This window comes from Ranitomeya imitator, chromosome 1, assembly GCF_032444005.1.
Source record: "Ranitomeya imitator isolate aRanImi1 chromosome 1, aRanImi1.pri, whole genome shotgun sequence".
NCBI classification, from domain to species: domain Eukaryota; kingdom Metazoa; phylum Chordata; class Amphibia; order Anura; family Dendrobatidae; genus Ranitomeya; species Ranitomeya imitator.
In genome coordinates, this window is record NC_091282.1 from 296,439,190 (window position 1) to 296,453,982 (window position 14,793).

The following is a 14,793-nucleotide window of genomic DNA, read 5'->3' on the forward strand; positions in this document are numbered from 1 at the left end:
CTTTAATAAAAATCCATAATAAATGTATGACTTCTACAACTTACCAGGCTGTATGGGTCATAGAAGGCCGATGTACACCAAGAAACACTGCTGGGACCTAATAAATTGTTTACATAAGCGATTATGATGTTATTTACATTTTTTATTTAAATTACTGTATTTTTCGGACCATAAGAGGCACCTCAAATTTTGGTGAGGAAAATATAAATATAAAAATAATAATTTCTAATAAAATGAGGGTCTGCCTTACAGTCCGAATTAACGGTAGCTTACCTATGGGGTGATGCTGCAGGCCCTTGGTGGGTGTACCAGTGGTGCAAGGCTGAGGGTCCTGGGCTGAAAGGAGGGGTGTCAGCGGTGAGGCAGAGAGGAGCATTGATTTCCTGGTGGTGAGCTTCAGGAAGCTGGCCACCTGCGGCGGTACATGCTCGGCTGAGGTTGCGCAGCCTTCCTCACTTCTGCTGCTGGCTTCATGCCCCTGTCTCCTATGACCCCACTCCACAACTACTGCCCTCCATTCTTCGTAAGCTTTATTCGGACTATAAGACACACCAAAATTTTCCTCCCAAATTTGTGGGGAAAAATTGCCTCTTCTATGCCGAATAATATGCTAAATGCTACAGAGGACAAGACAGGAAAGAAATTGTCAGCGAAATATAAATGATTTAGTGCGGGTCTACTGGTGAGGACTTTGCTGCAGATTGTTTCCCCATCAAAAAGCAATGTGTGAACATAACCCAACCTTTAGAATATAGAAATAAAAATTCAGCCCAGTTCTCAATTTTATTAAAAACACAAACAAATAAGTCTTACAAAAAGGAGAAAGATATAAATATATTTATGCATACAAGTCTATAACAATGAACTTTACACTTTAGAGATAAGTAACAAACATAAAGCACACAATTGACATCACCCTCTCCCACAACACCACCAACATGCAGCCTCACGAGTCACTTTACCCCCTCATCACAGCCCCTCCACAACTCCTCATCATCCCCCCTTGCCGCAATCCCTCACCAACCCCCTTCCCCACAACCTCTCATCATCCCCTCCTTGCCGCACAGCCCCTCATCATCCCCCCATTGCTGCATAGCCCCTCTTCATCCCCCCTTTCGCCGCACAGCCACTCATCATCCAATCATCCCCCCTTCGCTGCACAGCCCCTCATCATCCCCCCAATTCTCCGCACGGCACAGCCCCTCATCATCCCACCTTCCCCGCACAGCCCTTCATCTCCCCCACTTCTCAGCACAGCTCTTCATCTTCTCCACAGCCCCTCATCTCCCCCACTTCTCAGCACGGCTCATCATCTTCCCCACAGCCCCTCATCTCCCCCACTTCTCAGCACAGCTCTTCATCTTCTCCACAGCCCCTCATCTCCCCCACTTTTCAGCACAGCTCTTCATCTTCTCCACATCCCCTCATCTCCCCCACTTCTCAGCACAGCTCTTCATCTTCCCCACAGCCCCTCATCTCCCCCACTTCTCAGCACAGCTCTTCATCTTCCCCACAGCCCCTCATCTCCCCCACTTCTCAGCACAGCTCTTCATCTTCCCCACAGCCCCTCATCTCCCCCACTTCTCAGCACAGCTCTTCATCTTCTCCACATCCCCTCATCTCCCCCACTTCTCAGCACAGCTCTTCATGTTCTCCACATCCCCTCATCTCCCACTTCTCAGCACAGCTCTTCATCTTCTCCACAGCCCCTCATCTCCCCCACTTCTCAGCACAGCTCTTCATGTTCTCCACATCCCCTCATCTCCCCCACTTCTCAGCACAGCTCATCATCTTCCCCACAGCCCCTCATCTCCCCCACTTCTCAGCACAGCTCTTCATCTTCTCCACAGCCCCTCATCTCCCCCACTTTTCAGCACAGCTCTTCATCTTCTCCACATCCCCTCATCTCCCCCACTTCTCAGCACAGCTCTTCATCTTCCCCACAGCCCCTCATCTCCCCCACTTCTCAGCACAGCTCTTCATCTTCCCCACAGCCCCTCATCTCCCCCACTTCTCAGCACAGCTCTTCATCTTCTCCACAGCCCCTCATCTCCCCCACTTCTCAGCACAGCTCTTCATCTTCTCCACATCCCCTCATCTCCCCCACTTCTCAGCACAGCTCTTCATCTTCCCCACAGCCCCTCATCTCCCCCACTTCTCAGCACAGCTCTTCATCTTCTCCACAGCCCCTCATCTCCCCCACTTCTCAGTACAGCTCTTCATCTTCTCCACATCCCCTCATCTCCCCCACTTCTCAGCACAGCTCTTCATCTTCTTCACATCCCCTCATCTCCCCCACTTCTCAGCACAGCTCTTCATCTTTCCCACATCCCCTCATCTCCCCCACTTCTCAGCACAGCTCTTCATCTTCTCCACATCCCCTCATCTCCCCCACTTCTCAGCACAGCTCTTCATCTTCTCCACAGCCCCTCATCTCCCCCACTTCTCAGCACAGCTCTTCATGTTCTCCACATCCCCTCATCTCCCACACTTCTCAGCACAGCTCATCATCTTCCCCACAGCCCCTCATCTCCCCCACTTCTCAGCACAGCTCTTCATCTTCTCCACAGCCCCTCATCATCCCCCCTTCTCAGCACAGCTCTTCATCTTCTTCACATCCCCTCATCTCCCCCACTTCTCAGCACAGCTCTTCATCTTCTCCACATCCCCTCATCATCCCCCCTTCTCAGCACAGCTCTTCATCTTCTCCACATCCCCTCATCTCCCCCTCTTCTCAGCACAGCTCTTCATCTTCTTCACATCCCCTCATCTCCCCCACTTCTCAGCACAGCTCTTCATCTTCCCCACAGCCCCTCATCTCCCCCACTTCTCAGCACAGCTCTTCATCTTCCCCACAGCCCCTCATCTCCCCCACTTTTCAGCACAGCTCTTCATCTTCTCCACAGCCTCATCTCCCCCACTTTTCAGCACAGCTCTTCATCTTCTCCACATCCCCTCATCTCCCCCACTTCTCAGCACAGCTCATCTTCCCCACAGCCCCTCATCTCCCCCACTTCTCAGCACAGCTCTTCATGTTCTCCACATCCCCTCATCTCCCCCTCTTCTCAGCACAGCTCTTCATCTTCTCCACATCCCCTCATCTCCCCCTCTTCTCAGCACAGCTCTTCATCTTCTTCACATCCCCTCATCTCCCCCACTTCTCAGCACAGCTCTTCATCTTCTCCACATCCCCTCATCTCCCCCACTTCTCAGCACAGCTCATCTTCCCCACAGCCCCTCATCTCCCCCACTTCTCAGCACAGCTCTTCATCTTCTCCACATCCCCTCATCTCCCCCACTTCTCAGCACAGCTCTTCATCTTCTCCACATCCCCTCCACTTCTCAGCACAGCTCTTCATCTTCCCCACAGCCCCTCATCTCACCCACTTCTCAGCACAGCTCTTCATCTTCCCCACAGCCCCTCATCTCCCCCACTTCTCAGCACAGCTCTTCATCTTCTCCACAGCCCCTCATCATCCCCCCTTCTCCATACAGCCCTGACTCCCATCTGTACACGGTCCACAGTATTTCACCCCTCTCCTACCAGCAGCCTCAACACAACACAGCTTCTCCCACCATCCTGTCTTCACTGGACTCAGGCTCAGACTGAAGGAGGCCCCGCCCCTTCCGGTGACGTCATTCCCTCAAAAAATCAACTCCGTTCTAGTGGTTACCGTTTCCTGCTATGTGAGAGTCAGTCCAGTGTCGTTGTGGTGAGGATGGCGGCCCCGGGAGCGGACAGCTCGCATACCGGGGCTCTAGTAACACAGAAACACGGGGCCACTGCCCTCGCTGTGCCCGGTGAGGACCCGGAGAGAGCTGTCATTAAAAGGCCGAAGAAACAAGTGTTGTGTGAGGAGACGTACATCCAGGTGAGCGGAGTGTAGCTGTCACCTGTCTGTGGTCAGCCGGGGAGGACCATGGAGGATGCTGGAGCGACCACCGTCATGGCCGCTGCCTGGTCCGTGCCCGCTGCAGGTCGCCTCACGGATTGCGGCACATTCTGAGAACATCTGCATTGTCGATTTTCCAATCAGCCATGCGGGGCCGGTTTTAGGCAAAGTGGGGCCCTGGGCAAAAGTGTAACCCCTTCACCCCCCGAGGTGTTTTCGTTTTCTGCTCCCCTTCTTCCCAGAGCCATAACTTTTTTATTTTTCCGTCATTATTGCCATGTGAGGGCTTACTTTTTTGTGGGACGAGTTGTACTTTTGAACGACACCATTGGTTTTACCATGTCGGGTACTAGAAAACGGGAAAAAAATTCCAAGTGCGATGAAATTGCAAAAAAACCCCCGAAAACCTGCAATCCCACACTTGTTTTTCGTTCGGCTTTTTTGCTAGGTTCACTAAATGCTAAAACTGACCTGCCATTATGATTCCCCTGGTAATTACGAGTTCATAGACATCAAACATGTCTAGGTTATTTTTTTATCCAAGTGGTGAAAAAAAATTTCCAAAGTTTGTTAAAAAAAAATAAAAAATTGCGCAATTCCAATACCCGTAGCGTCTCCATTTTTCGTGATCTAGGGTTGGGTGAGTATTAATTTTTTGCGTGCCGCGCTGACGTTTTTAATGATATCATTTTGGTGCAGATACGTTCTTTTGATCGCCCGTTATTACATCTTTAATGCAATGTTGCAGCGACCCAAAAAAACTTAATTCTAGCGCTTTGACTTTTTTCTCGCTATGCCATTTAGCGATCAGGTTACTGCTTTTTTTTTTGATCGGGCGATTGTGAAAGCGACGATACCAAATATGTGTCTGTTTGACTTCATTTTTATTGTTTTATTTCAACTGGGGCGAAAGGGGAGATTTTAACCCCTTTCTGCCACTGGACGTACTATTCCGTCCATGTGAAGTGGGCCCTAATTCCCAAGGACGGAATGGTACGTCCAGCACGATCGGCCGCGCTCACGGGGGGAACGCGGCCGGGCATCAGCTGCCTGTCGCAGCTGACATCCGGCACCACCCCCGGCACACCGCGATCAAACATGATCGAGTGTGCCAGCGGTAACAGGGAAGAATCGCGCAGGGAGGGGGCTCCCTGCGGGCTTCCCTGAGCCCCCCGCAGAAACGCAATGTGATCGCGTTGCTCCGAGGGTCTCCTACCTCCTTTCTTGCTGCAGGCCCGGATCCAAAATGGCCACGGCATCCGGGTCCTGCAGGGAGGGAGGTGGCTTACCAAGTGCCTGCTCAGAGCAGGCGCTTGGTAAGTCTGCACTGCTGTAAGTCAGATCGCTGATCTGACAGTGCTGTGCAAACTGTCAGATCAGCGATCTGTGATGTCACCCCCCTGGGACAAAGTAAAAAAAAAATTTCCACATGTGTAAAAAAAAAAAAAAAAAGTATCGCCGCGTCCGTAACGACCCAACCTATAAAACTGTCCCACTAGTTAACCCCTTCAGTAAACACCGTAAGAAAGAGGCAAAAAAACAACGCTTTATTATACCGCCGAACAAAAAGAGGAATAACACGCGATCAAAAAGACAGATATAAATAACCATGGTACCTCTGAAAACGTCATCTTGTCCCACAAAAAACGAGCCGCCATACAGCATCATCAGCAGAAAAATAAAAAAGTTATAATCCTGAGAATAAAAGTGATGCCAAAATAATTATTTTTTTCTATAAAATAGTTTTTATCATGTAAAAGCGCCAAAACATAAATGAGGTGTCGCTGTAATCGTACTGACCCGAAGAATAAAACTGCTTTATCCATTTTACCAAACGCAGAACGGTATAAACGCCTCCCCCAAAAGAAATTCATGAATAGCTGGTTTTTGGTCATTCTGCCTCACAAAAATCGGAATAAAAAGCGATCAAAAAATGTCACGTGCCTGAAAATGTTACCAGTAAAAACATCAACTCGTCCCACAAAAAACAAGACCTCACATGACTCTGTGGACTCAAATATGGAAAAATTATAGCTCTCAAAATGTGGTAACGCAAAAAATATTTTTTTGCAATAAAAAGCGTCTTTCAGTGTGTGACGGCTGCCAATCATAAAAATCCGCTAAAAAACTGCTATAAATAGTAAATCAAACCCCCCTTCATCACCCCCTTAGTTAGGGAAAAATTAAAAAAATGTATTTATTTCCATTTTCCCGTTAGGGTTGGGGCTAGGGTTAGGGTTTGGATTACATTTACGGTTGGGATTAGGGTTAGGGGTGTGTCTGGGTTAGAGGTGTGGTTATGGTTACCGTTGGGATTAGGGTTAGGGGTGTGTTTGGATTAGGGTTTCAGTTAGAATAAGATGTTTAGGCACATCAGGGGCTCTCCAAACGTGACATGGCGTCCGATCTCAATTCCAGCCAATTCTGCGTTGAAAAAGTAAAACAGTGCTCCTTCCCTTCCTAGCTCTCCCTTGCGCCCAAACAGTGGTTCCCCCCAACATATGGGGTATCAGCGTACTCAGGACAAATTGTACAACAACCTTTTGGGGTCCATTTTCTCCTGTTACCCTTGGTAAAATAAAACAAATTGGAGCTGAAGTAAATTTTTTGTTAAAAAAAATTAAATGTTCATTTTTATTTAAACATTCCAAAAATTATTGTGAAACACCTGAAGGGATAATAAACTTCTTGAATGTGGTTTTGAGAACCTTGAGGGGTCCAGTTTTTAGAATTGTCACACTTGGTTATTTTCTATCATATAGACCCCTCAAAATGACTTCAAATGAGATGTGGTCCCTAAAAAAATAAAAAATAAAAAAAAAATGGTGTTGTAAAAATGAGAAATTGCTTGTCAACTTTTAACCCTTATAACTCCCTAACAAAAAAAAATGTTGGTTCCAAAATTGTGCTGATGTAAAGTAGACATGTGGGAAATGTTACTTATTAAGTATTTTGTGTGACATATCTCTGTGATGGCATAAAAATTCAAAGTTGGAAAATTGCGAAATTTTCAAAATTTTTGCCTAATTTCCGCTTTTTTCACAAATAAACGCAGGTAATATCAAAGAAATTTTACCAGTATCATGAAGTACAATATGTCACAAGAAAACATTGTCAGAATCACTTGGATCTGTTGAAGCGTTCCAGAGTTATAACCTCATAAAGGGACAGTGGTCAGAATTGTAAAAATTGGCCCGGTCATTAACCCCTTAATCCCATATGACGTACTATCCCGTCCAGGTGACCTGGGACTTAATTCCCATGGACGGGATAGTACGTCATATGCGATCGGCCGCGCTCACGGGGGGAGCGCGGCCGATCGCGGCCGGGTGTCAGCTGCCTATCGCAGCTGACATCCGGCACTATGTGCCAGGAGCGGTCACGGACCGCTCCCGGCACATTAACCCCCGGCACACCGCGATCAAAGATGATCGCGGTGTGCCGGCGGTGCAGGGAAGCATCGCGCAGGGAGGGGGCTCCCTGCGGGCTTCCCTGAGACGATCGGTACACGGTGATGTGCTCACCGTGTACCGAGCGTCTTCTCCCTGCAGTCCCCGGATCCAAAATGGCCGCCGGGCTGCATCCGGGTCCTGCAGGGAGCACTTCCGGGTCAGGATCAGGCTGCAGCTGCAGCTCTAATCCTGCCCGGCTGTATGTCAGATCACCGATCTGATAGAGTGCTGTGCACACTGTCAGATCGGTGATCTGTGATGTCCCCCCCTGGGACAAAGTGAAAAATTAAAAAAAAAAATTTCCACACTTGTAAAAAAAAAAATAAAAAAAAAATTCCTAAATAAAGCAGAAAAAAAAAAATATTATTCCCATAAATACATTTCTTTACATAAAAAAAAACAAAAAAACAATAAAAGTACACATATTTAGTATCGCCGCGTCCGTAACGACCCGACCTATAAAACTGGCCCACTAGTTAACCCCTTCAGTGAACACCGTAAGAAAAAAAAAAAAAAACGAGCCAAAAAACAACGCTTTATTATCATAACGCTGAACAAAGAGTGGAATAACACGCGATCAAAAAGACGGATATAAATAACCATGGTACCTCTGAAAACGTCATCTTGTCCCGCAAAAAACGAGCCGCCATATAGCATCATAACCAAAAAAATAAAAAAGTTATAGTCCTCTGAATAAAGCGATGCCAAAATAATTATTTTTTCTATAAAATAGCTTTTATCGTATAAAAGCGCCAAAACATAAAAAAAATGATATAAATGAGGTGTCGCTGTAATCGTACTGACCCGAAGAATAAAACTGCTTCATCAATTTTACCAAACGCGGAACGGTATAAACGCCTCCCCAAAAGAAATTCATGAATAGCTGGTTTTTGGTCATTCTGCCTCACAAAAAAATCGGAATAAAAAGCGATCAAAAACTGTCACGTGTCCGAAAATGTAACCGATAAAAACGTCAACTCATCCCGCAAAAAACAAGACCTCACATGACTCTGTGGACCAAAATATGGAAAAATTATAGGTCTCAAAATGTGGAGACGCAAAAACTTTTTTGCTATAAAAAGCGTCTTTTAGTGTGTGACGGCTGCCAATCATAAAAATCCGCTAAAAAACTCGCTATAAAAGTAAATCAAACCCCCCTTCATCACCCCCTTAGTTAGGCTAGGTTCACATTGCGTTAATGGGTTAACGCTAACGGACAGCGTTGCACGGCGAAAATGTCACAATTAACGCCGTGCAACGGGTCCGTTAGCACAACCATTGACAGCAATGTGATTTTCAGGTGTAGCGCATCGCTAGAGCGTGCCATTTTCGGCTCGCGCTAGCAAGGTGCCATTCTTTTGTGGCGCGCCTCAGACGCTGCTTGCAGCGTCCGCGGCGCGCCCGAGGTCCGATCCCCGATCTTCCAGAGCGGGGACGTTAACGCGACCACTAAACACGACACCTAAAAAGACATTGTGTTAGCGCAATCCGCTAGTGCTAAACGGATTTCCCTAACGCAATGTGAACCTAGCCTTAGGGAAAAATAATAAAATTAAAAAAAATGTATTTATTTCCATTTTCCGGTTAGGGTTAGGGTTAGGGTTAGGGTTAGGGCTAGGGTTGGGGCTAGGGTTAGGGTTTGGATTACATTTACGGTTGGGATTAGGGTTGGGATTAGAATTAGGGGTGTGTCTGGGTTAGGTGTGTGGTTAGGGTTACAGTTGGGATTAGGGTTAGTGGTGCGTTTGGATTAGGGTTTCATTTATAATTGGGGGGTTTCCACTGTTTAGACACATCAGGGGCTCTCCAAACGCGACATGGCGTCCGATCTCAATTCCAGCCAATTCTGCATTGAAAAAGTAAAACAGTGCTCCTTCACTTCCGAGCTTTCCCGTGCGCCCAAACAGGGGTTTACCCCAACATATGGGGTATCAGCGTACTCGAGACAAATTGGACAACAACTTTTTGGGTCCAAGTTCTCTTGTTATCCTTGGGAAAATAAAAATTTGGGGGGCTAAAAATCATTTTTGTGGGAAAAAAAAGGATTTTTATTTTCACGGCTCTGCGTTGTAAACTGTAGTGAAACACTTGGGGGTTCAAAGTTTTCACAACACATCTAGATAAGTTCCATGGGAGGTCTAGTTTCCAATATGGGGTCACTTGTGGGTGGTTTCTACTGTTTGGGTACATCAGGGGCTCTGCAAATGCAACGTGACGCCTGCAGACCAATCCATCTAAGTCTGCATTCCAAATGGCGCTCCTTCCCTTCCGAGCTCTGCCATGAGCCCAAACAGTGGTTCCCCCCCACATATGGGGTATCAGCGTACTCAGGACAAATTGAACAACAACTTTTGGGGTCCAATTTATTCTGTTACCCTTGTAAAAATACAAAGCTGGGGGCTAAAAAATCATTTTTGTGAAAAAAAAAAGAATTTTTGTTTTCACGGGTCTGCGTTATAAACTGTAGTGAAACACTTAGGGGTTCAAAGTTCTCACAACACATCTAGATAAGTTCCATGGGAGGTCTAGTTTCTAATATGGGGTCACTTGTGGGGGGTTTGTACTGTTTGGGTACATCAGGGGCTCTGCAAATGCAACGTGACTCCTGCAGACCAATCCATCTAAGTCTGCATTCCAAATGGCGCTCCTTCCCTTCCGAGCTCTGCCATGCGCCCAAACAGTGGTTCCCCCCCACATATGGGGTATCAGCGTACTCAGGACAAATTGGACAACAACTTTTGGGGTCCAATTTATTATGTTACCCTTGTGAAAATACAAAACTGGGGGCTAAAAAATTTTTGCGAAAAAAAAATAAATTTATTTTAACGGCTCTGCGTTATAAACTGTAGTGAAACACTTGGGGGTTCAAAGCTCTCAAAACACATCTAGATAAGTTCCTTAGAGGGTCTAGTTTCCAAAATGGTGTCACTTGTGGGGGTTTTTAATGTTTAGGCACATCAGGGGCTCTCCAAACCAACATGGCGTCCCATCTTAATTCCAGTCAATTTTGCATTGAAAAGTCAAATGGCGCTCCTTCCCTTCCGAGCTCTGCTATGCACCCAAAAAGTGGTTTACCCCCACATATGGGGTATCGTCGCACTCAGGACAAATTGCACAACAACTTTTGTGGTCTAATTTCTTCTCTTACCCTTGGGAAAATAAAAAATTGGGGGCGAAAAGATCATTTTTGTGAAAAAATAAGATTTTTTTATTTTTACGGCTCTGCATTATAAACTTCTGTGAAGCACTTGTTGGGTCAAAGTGCTCCCCACACATCTAGATAAGTTCCTTAAGGGGTCTACTTTTCAAAATGGTGTCACTTGTGAGGGGTTCCAATGTTTAGGCACATCAGGGGCTCTCCAAACGCAACATGGCGTCCCATCTCAATTCCAGTCAATTTTGCATTGAAAAGTCAAATGGCGCTCCTTTCCTTCCGAGCTCTGCCATGCGCCCAAACAGTGGTTTACCCCCACATATGGGGTATCGTCGCACTCAGGACAAATTGCACAACAACTTTTGTGGTCTAATTTCTTCTCTTACCCTTGGGAAAATAAAAAATTGGTGGCGAAAAGATTATTTTTGTGAAAAAATATGATTTTTTATTTTTACGGCTCTGCATTATAAACTTCTGTGAAGCACTTGTTGGGTCAAAGTGCTCACCACACCTCTAGATAAGTTCCTTAAGGGGTCTACTTTCCAAAATGGTGTCACTTGTGGGGATTTCAATGTTTAGGCACATCAGGGGCTCTCCAAACGCAACATGGCATCCCATCTCAATTCCAGTCAATTTTGCATTGAAAAGTAAAATGGCGCTCCTTCCCTTCCGAGCTCTGCCATACGCCCAAACAATGGTTTACACCCATATACGGGGTATCAGCGTACTCAGGACAAATTGGCCAACAATTTTTGAGGTTCAATTTCTTCTCTTACTCTTGGGAAAATAAAAAATTGGGGGCGAAAAGATCATTTTTGTGAAAAAATATGATTTTTTATTTTTACGGCTCTGCATTATAAACTTCTGTGAAGCAATTGGTGGGTCAAAGTGGTCACCACACATCTAGATAAGTTCCTTAGGGTGTCTACTTTCCAAAATGGTGTCACTTGTGGGGGGTTTCAATGTTTAGGCACATCAGTGGCTCTCCAAACGCAACATGGTGTCCCATCTCAATTCCTGTCAATTTTGCATTTAAAAGTCAAATGGCGCTCCTTTCCTTCCGAGCTCTGCCATGCGCCCAAACAGTGGTTTACCCCCACATATGGGGTATCGGCGTACTCAGTACAGATTGTACAACAATGTTTGGCATCCATTTTATCCTGTTACCCTTGGTAAAATAAAACAAATTGGAGCTGAAATAAATTTTGTGTGAAAAAAAGTTAAATATTCATTTTTATTTAAACATTCCAAAAATTCCTGTGAAACCCCTGAAGGGTTAATAAACTTCTTGAATGTGGTTTTGAGCACCTTGAGGGGTGCAGTTTTTAGAATGGTGTCACACTTGGGTATTTTCTATCATATAGACCCCTCAAAATGACATCAAATGAGATGTGGTCCCTAAAAAAAAATGGTGTTGTAAAAATGAGAAATTGCTGGTCAACTTTGAACCCTTATAACTCCCTAACAAAAAAAAATTTTGGTTCCAAAATTGTGCTGATGTAAAGGAGACATGTGGAAAATGTTACTTATTAAGTATTTTGCGTGACATATCTCTGTGATTTAAGGGCATAAAAATTTAAAGTTGGAAAATTGCGAAATTTTCAAAATTTTCGCCAAATTTCCGTTTTTTTCACAAATAAACGCAAGTTATATCGAATAAATGTTACTACTAAAATGAAGTACAATATGTCACGAGAAAACAATGTCAGAATCACCAAGATCCGTTGAAGCGTTCCAGAGTTATAACCTCATAAAGGGACAGTGGTCAGAATTGTAAAAATTGGCCCGGTCATTAACGTGCAAACCACCCTCGGGGCTTAAGGGGTTAACGCGCAAACCACCCTTGGTGTGTGTGTTATATATATATATATATATATATATATATATATATATATATATATATATATATATTTATTTATTTATTTATTAGTGGCCCGATTATAATGCATCGGGTATTCTAGAATATGCATAGCCACGTAGTATATTGCCCAGCCACGTAGTATACAGCACAGAGCCATGTAGTATATTGCCCAGCCAGGTTTGTCACAGTTTTAAAAAAATATATACTCACCTTTCCGAGGGCCCCTTGTAGTCCACGGCAGCTTCCGGTCCCAGGGTTGGTATGAGCGCTGGACCTGTGATAACGTCGCGGTCACATGACCGTGACGTCATGGCAGGTCTTTCTAGCGCAGGGCCTGTGGTGACGTCGCGGTCACATGACGTCATGGCAGGTCCTTCTCCCATACCATCTTTGCCGCCGGAACCTGCAACGGAAGATGGCGGCCTGCGCGAACGACTACGGAGGGTGAGTATAGCAGGTTTTTGTTTTTTTATTATTATTTTTAACATTACATTTTTTACTATTGATGCCGCATAGGCAGCGTCAATAGTAAAAAGTTGGGGACACACAGGGTTAATAGCGGCGGTAACGGAGTGCGTTACCCGCGGCATAACGCGGTCCGTTACTGCCGGCATTAACCCTGTGTTAGCGGTGACCGGAGGGGAGTATGCGGGCAACAGGCACTGACTGCGGGGAGTAAGGAGCGGCCATTTTCTTCCGGACTGTGCCCGTCGCTGATTGGTCGCAGCAGCCATGACAGGCAGCTGGCGAGACCAATCAGCGAATGAATAACCGTGACAGACAGACAGAAGGACAGATGGAAGTGACCCTTAGACAATTATATATATGTTATTATTATTATTATTATTATTGTTATTTATTATTTATTTATTAATTTATTTTTTTTCCTTTTGGCATGGTTCAATAGCTGCCACTCAGCTCTGCTACATAAAGGGGATGATCAGATAACCTGTATGAAGCAGATTTACTCACTTGCTATGAGCGCCGACCACTGGGTAGCGCTCACAGCAAGCCAGCAGTGACAACCATAGAGGTGTCAAGCCAACGCATCGGTGACCTGCGATCACCTTTGTGCGTATTTCCAGCGCGATTTCCGGAAGCGCAATTTAAATGCTGCTTCAGAGCGATGTCCCCAGAAAGATGTGGGCTCACCACTGGAGCCCACATCAAAAGGGTTAAAGAGGGGCCCCAAATGCTCACACATTGCACCATCACACAGAAACATTTCTGTTGCATTTACAAGTGGTAAGTTCAGGCTGCTAAATGAGCGCGATCGACAATATTTAAGTCATCCCCTTGTTTTCTCTTCGCCACGACAGCACCCACTTGAGAGAGGGGATCCGCCCCTAGGAACAGGAAACCCTATGGAGAGAATAAAAGGGGCGGTCCCCCTCGCTCCCACAGTTGGTTTCCTGTTCCTACGGGAGACACCTGGGAGAGAAGAGGATTCCCAGCCTGGATGCCGCTTGCGCAGTTTACCTTATAGGGACGGCAAGGGCTCCAGAGCTGGAAGCGGCGTCGGGGGTTCTATGGCAGCTTCCCCCCTCTGTCGGCAGGTACCGTGAGGCCAGGATTGGGGAGTCGCCTGGCTCACGGAGAATCATCCAGCGCACCTGCAGGGACCGGACCGCTGGGTAAGACCCTGGTTCGCCATCTTCGGGAGGCGCACAGGCAGCGTGTGGCCCATTGTTTCTCCCCCGGAAGTATTGCTACAACTTCCGGGGTGACGTAGGAGGAGGACGGCGCCTGCGCGATTGCTGGGTGGAGGCTCAGGCGCGCACAGCAGAGCCGCAACCCGGATGTGGTAGTCACTTCCGGGTGCGGCAGGAAGAAGATTGCGGCCCCCATCTACAAAAGGACGCCGGCGCTGATACCCGGCGTCCATCATGGCATCTCCCCAGGACACAGCGTTGCCTTCAGCTGAAGTCACCGCTATTACTCCTGGAAGCCGGACTAGCAGTAGCCGCAGATCATCCTCCAAGAGCACCAGAGAAAAAAGATCGGACCGGTCAGCTCCTCCATCTGTGCCTCCGTCTCCTCCTCTCCAGCCGGTATTATGACTACAGCTTCAGGGGTGAGTGTTTGTCTACTCTATTTAAGCTGATTACACTCCCCTCTTTTATCTAATTCACTAGGTTAAAAGAACAGGGAAATCCAAACATAAGCAATGTGCCTTATGCGCTCAGCCGCTCCCGGACACCTATTTAAAAAAGTTGTGCCATTCATGTATTGAATCCACCTTACGTGAGGAGTCTTGGAAGATATACGTAGCATGATTAGAGAGGAATTACGAGCTTTTCGAAGCTCGGATAAAGTTCCTGAGAGTAGGAAAAAATATAGTTCTCCTAGATCTGAACAGTCATCTGAGGTGGAGGATAAAGATTCGGACGATTCCCAAGAGGTTATATCCTCGGAGGGTGAACAGGATACATG

The 14,793-nt window shown here is 46.3% G+C and overlaps 1 protein-coding gene across 2 annotated transcripts in view; it reads left to right on the plus strand.

The window, feature by feature from the left end:
- Positions 1-3,647: 3,647 nt before the first annotated feature.
- The window catches only part of ESS2 (ess-2 splicing factor homolog), a 63,244-nt gene continuing 52,098 nt past the window's right edge, over positions 3,648-14,793 (plus strand). Inside the window, exon 1 of one of the 2 annotated variants that reach the window (XM_069756848.1) lies at positions 3,648-3,872. In XM_069756848.1, the coding sequence (XP_069612949.1) occupies positions 3,720-3,872 (153 nt within the window). In that variant the 5' untranslated portion in view covers positions 3,648-3,719. The remainder of the gene's footprint in view (positions 3,873-14,793) is intronic. The other variant, XM_069756838.1, reaches the window with a different exon arrangement.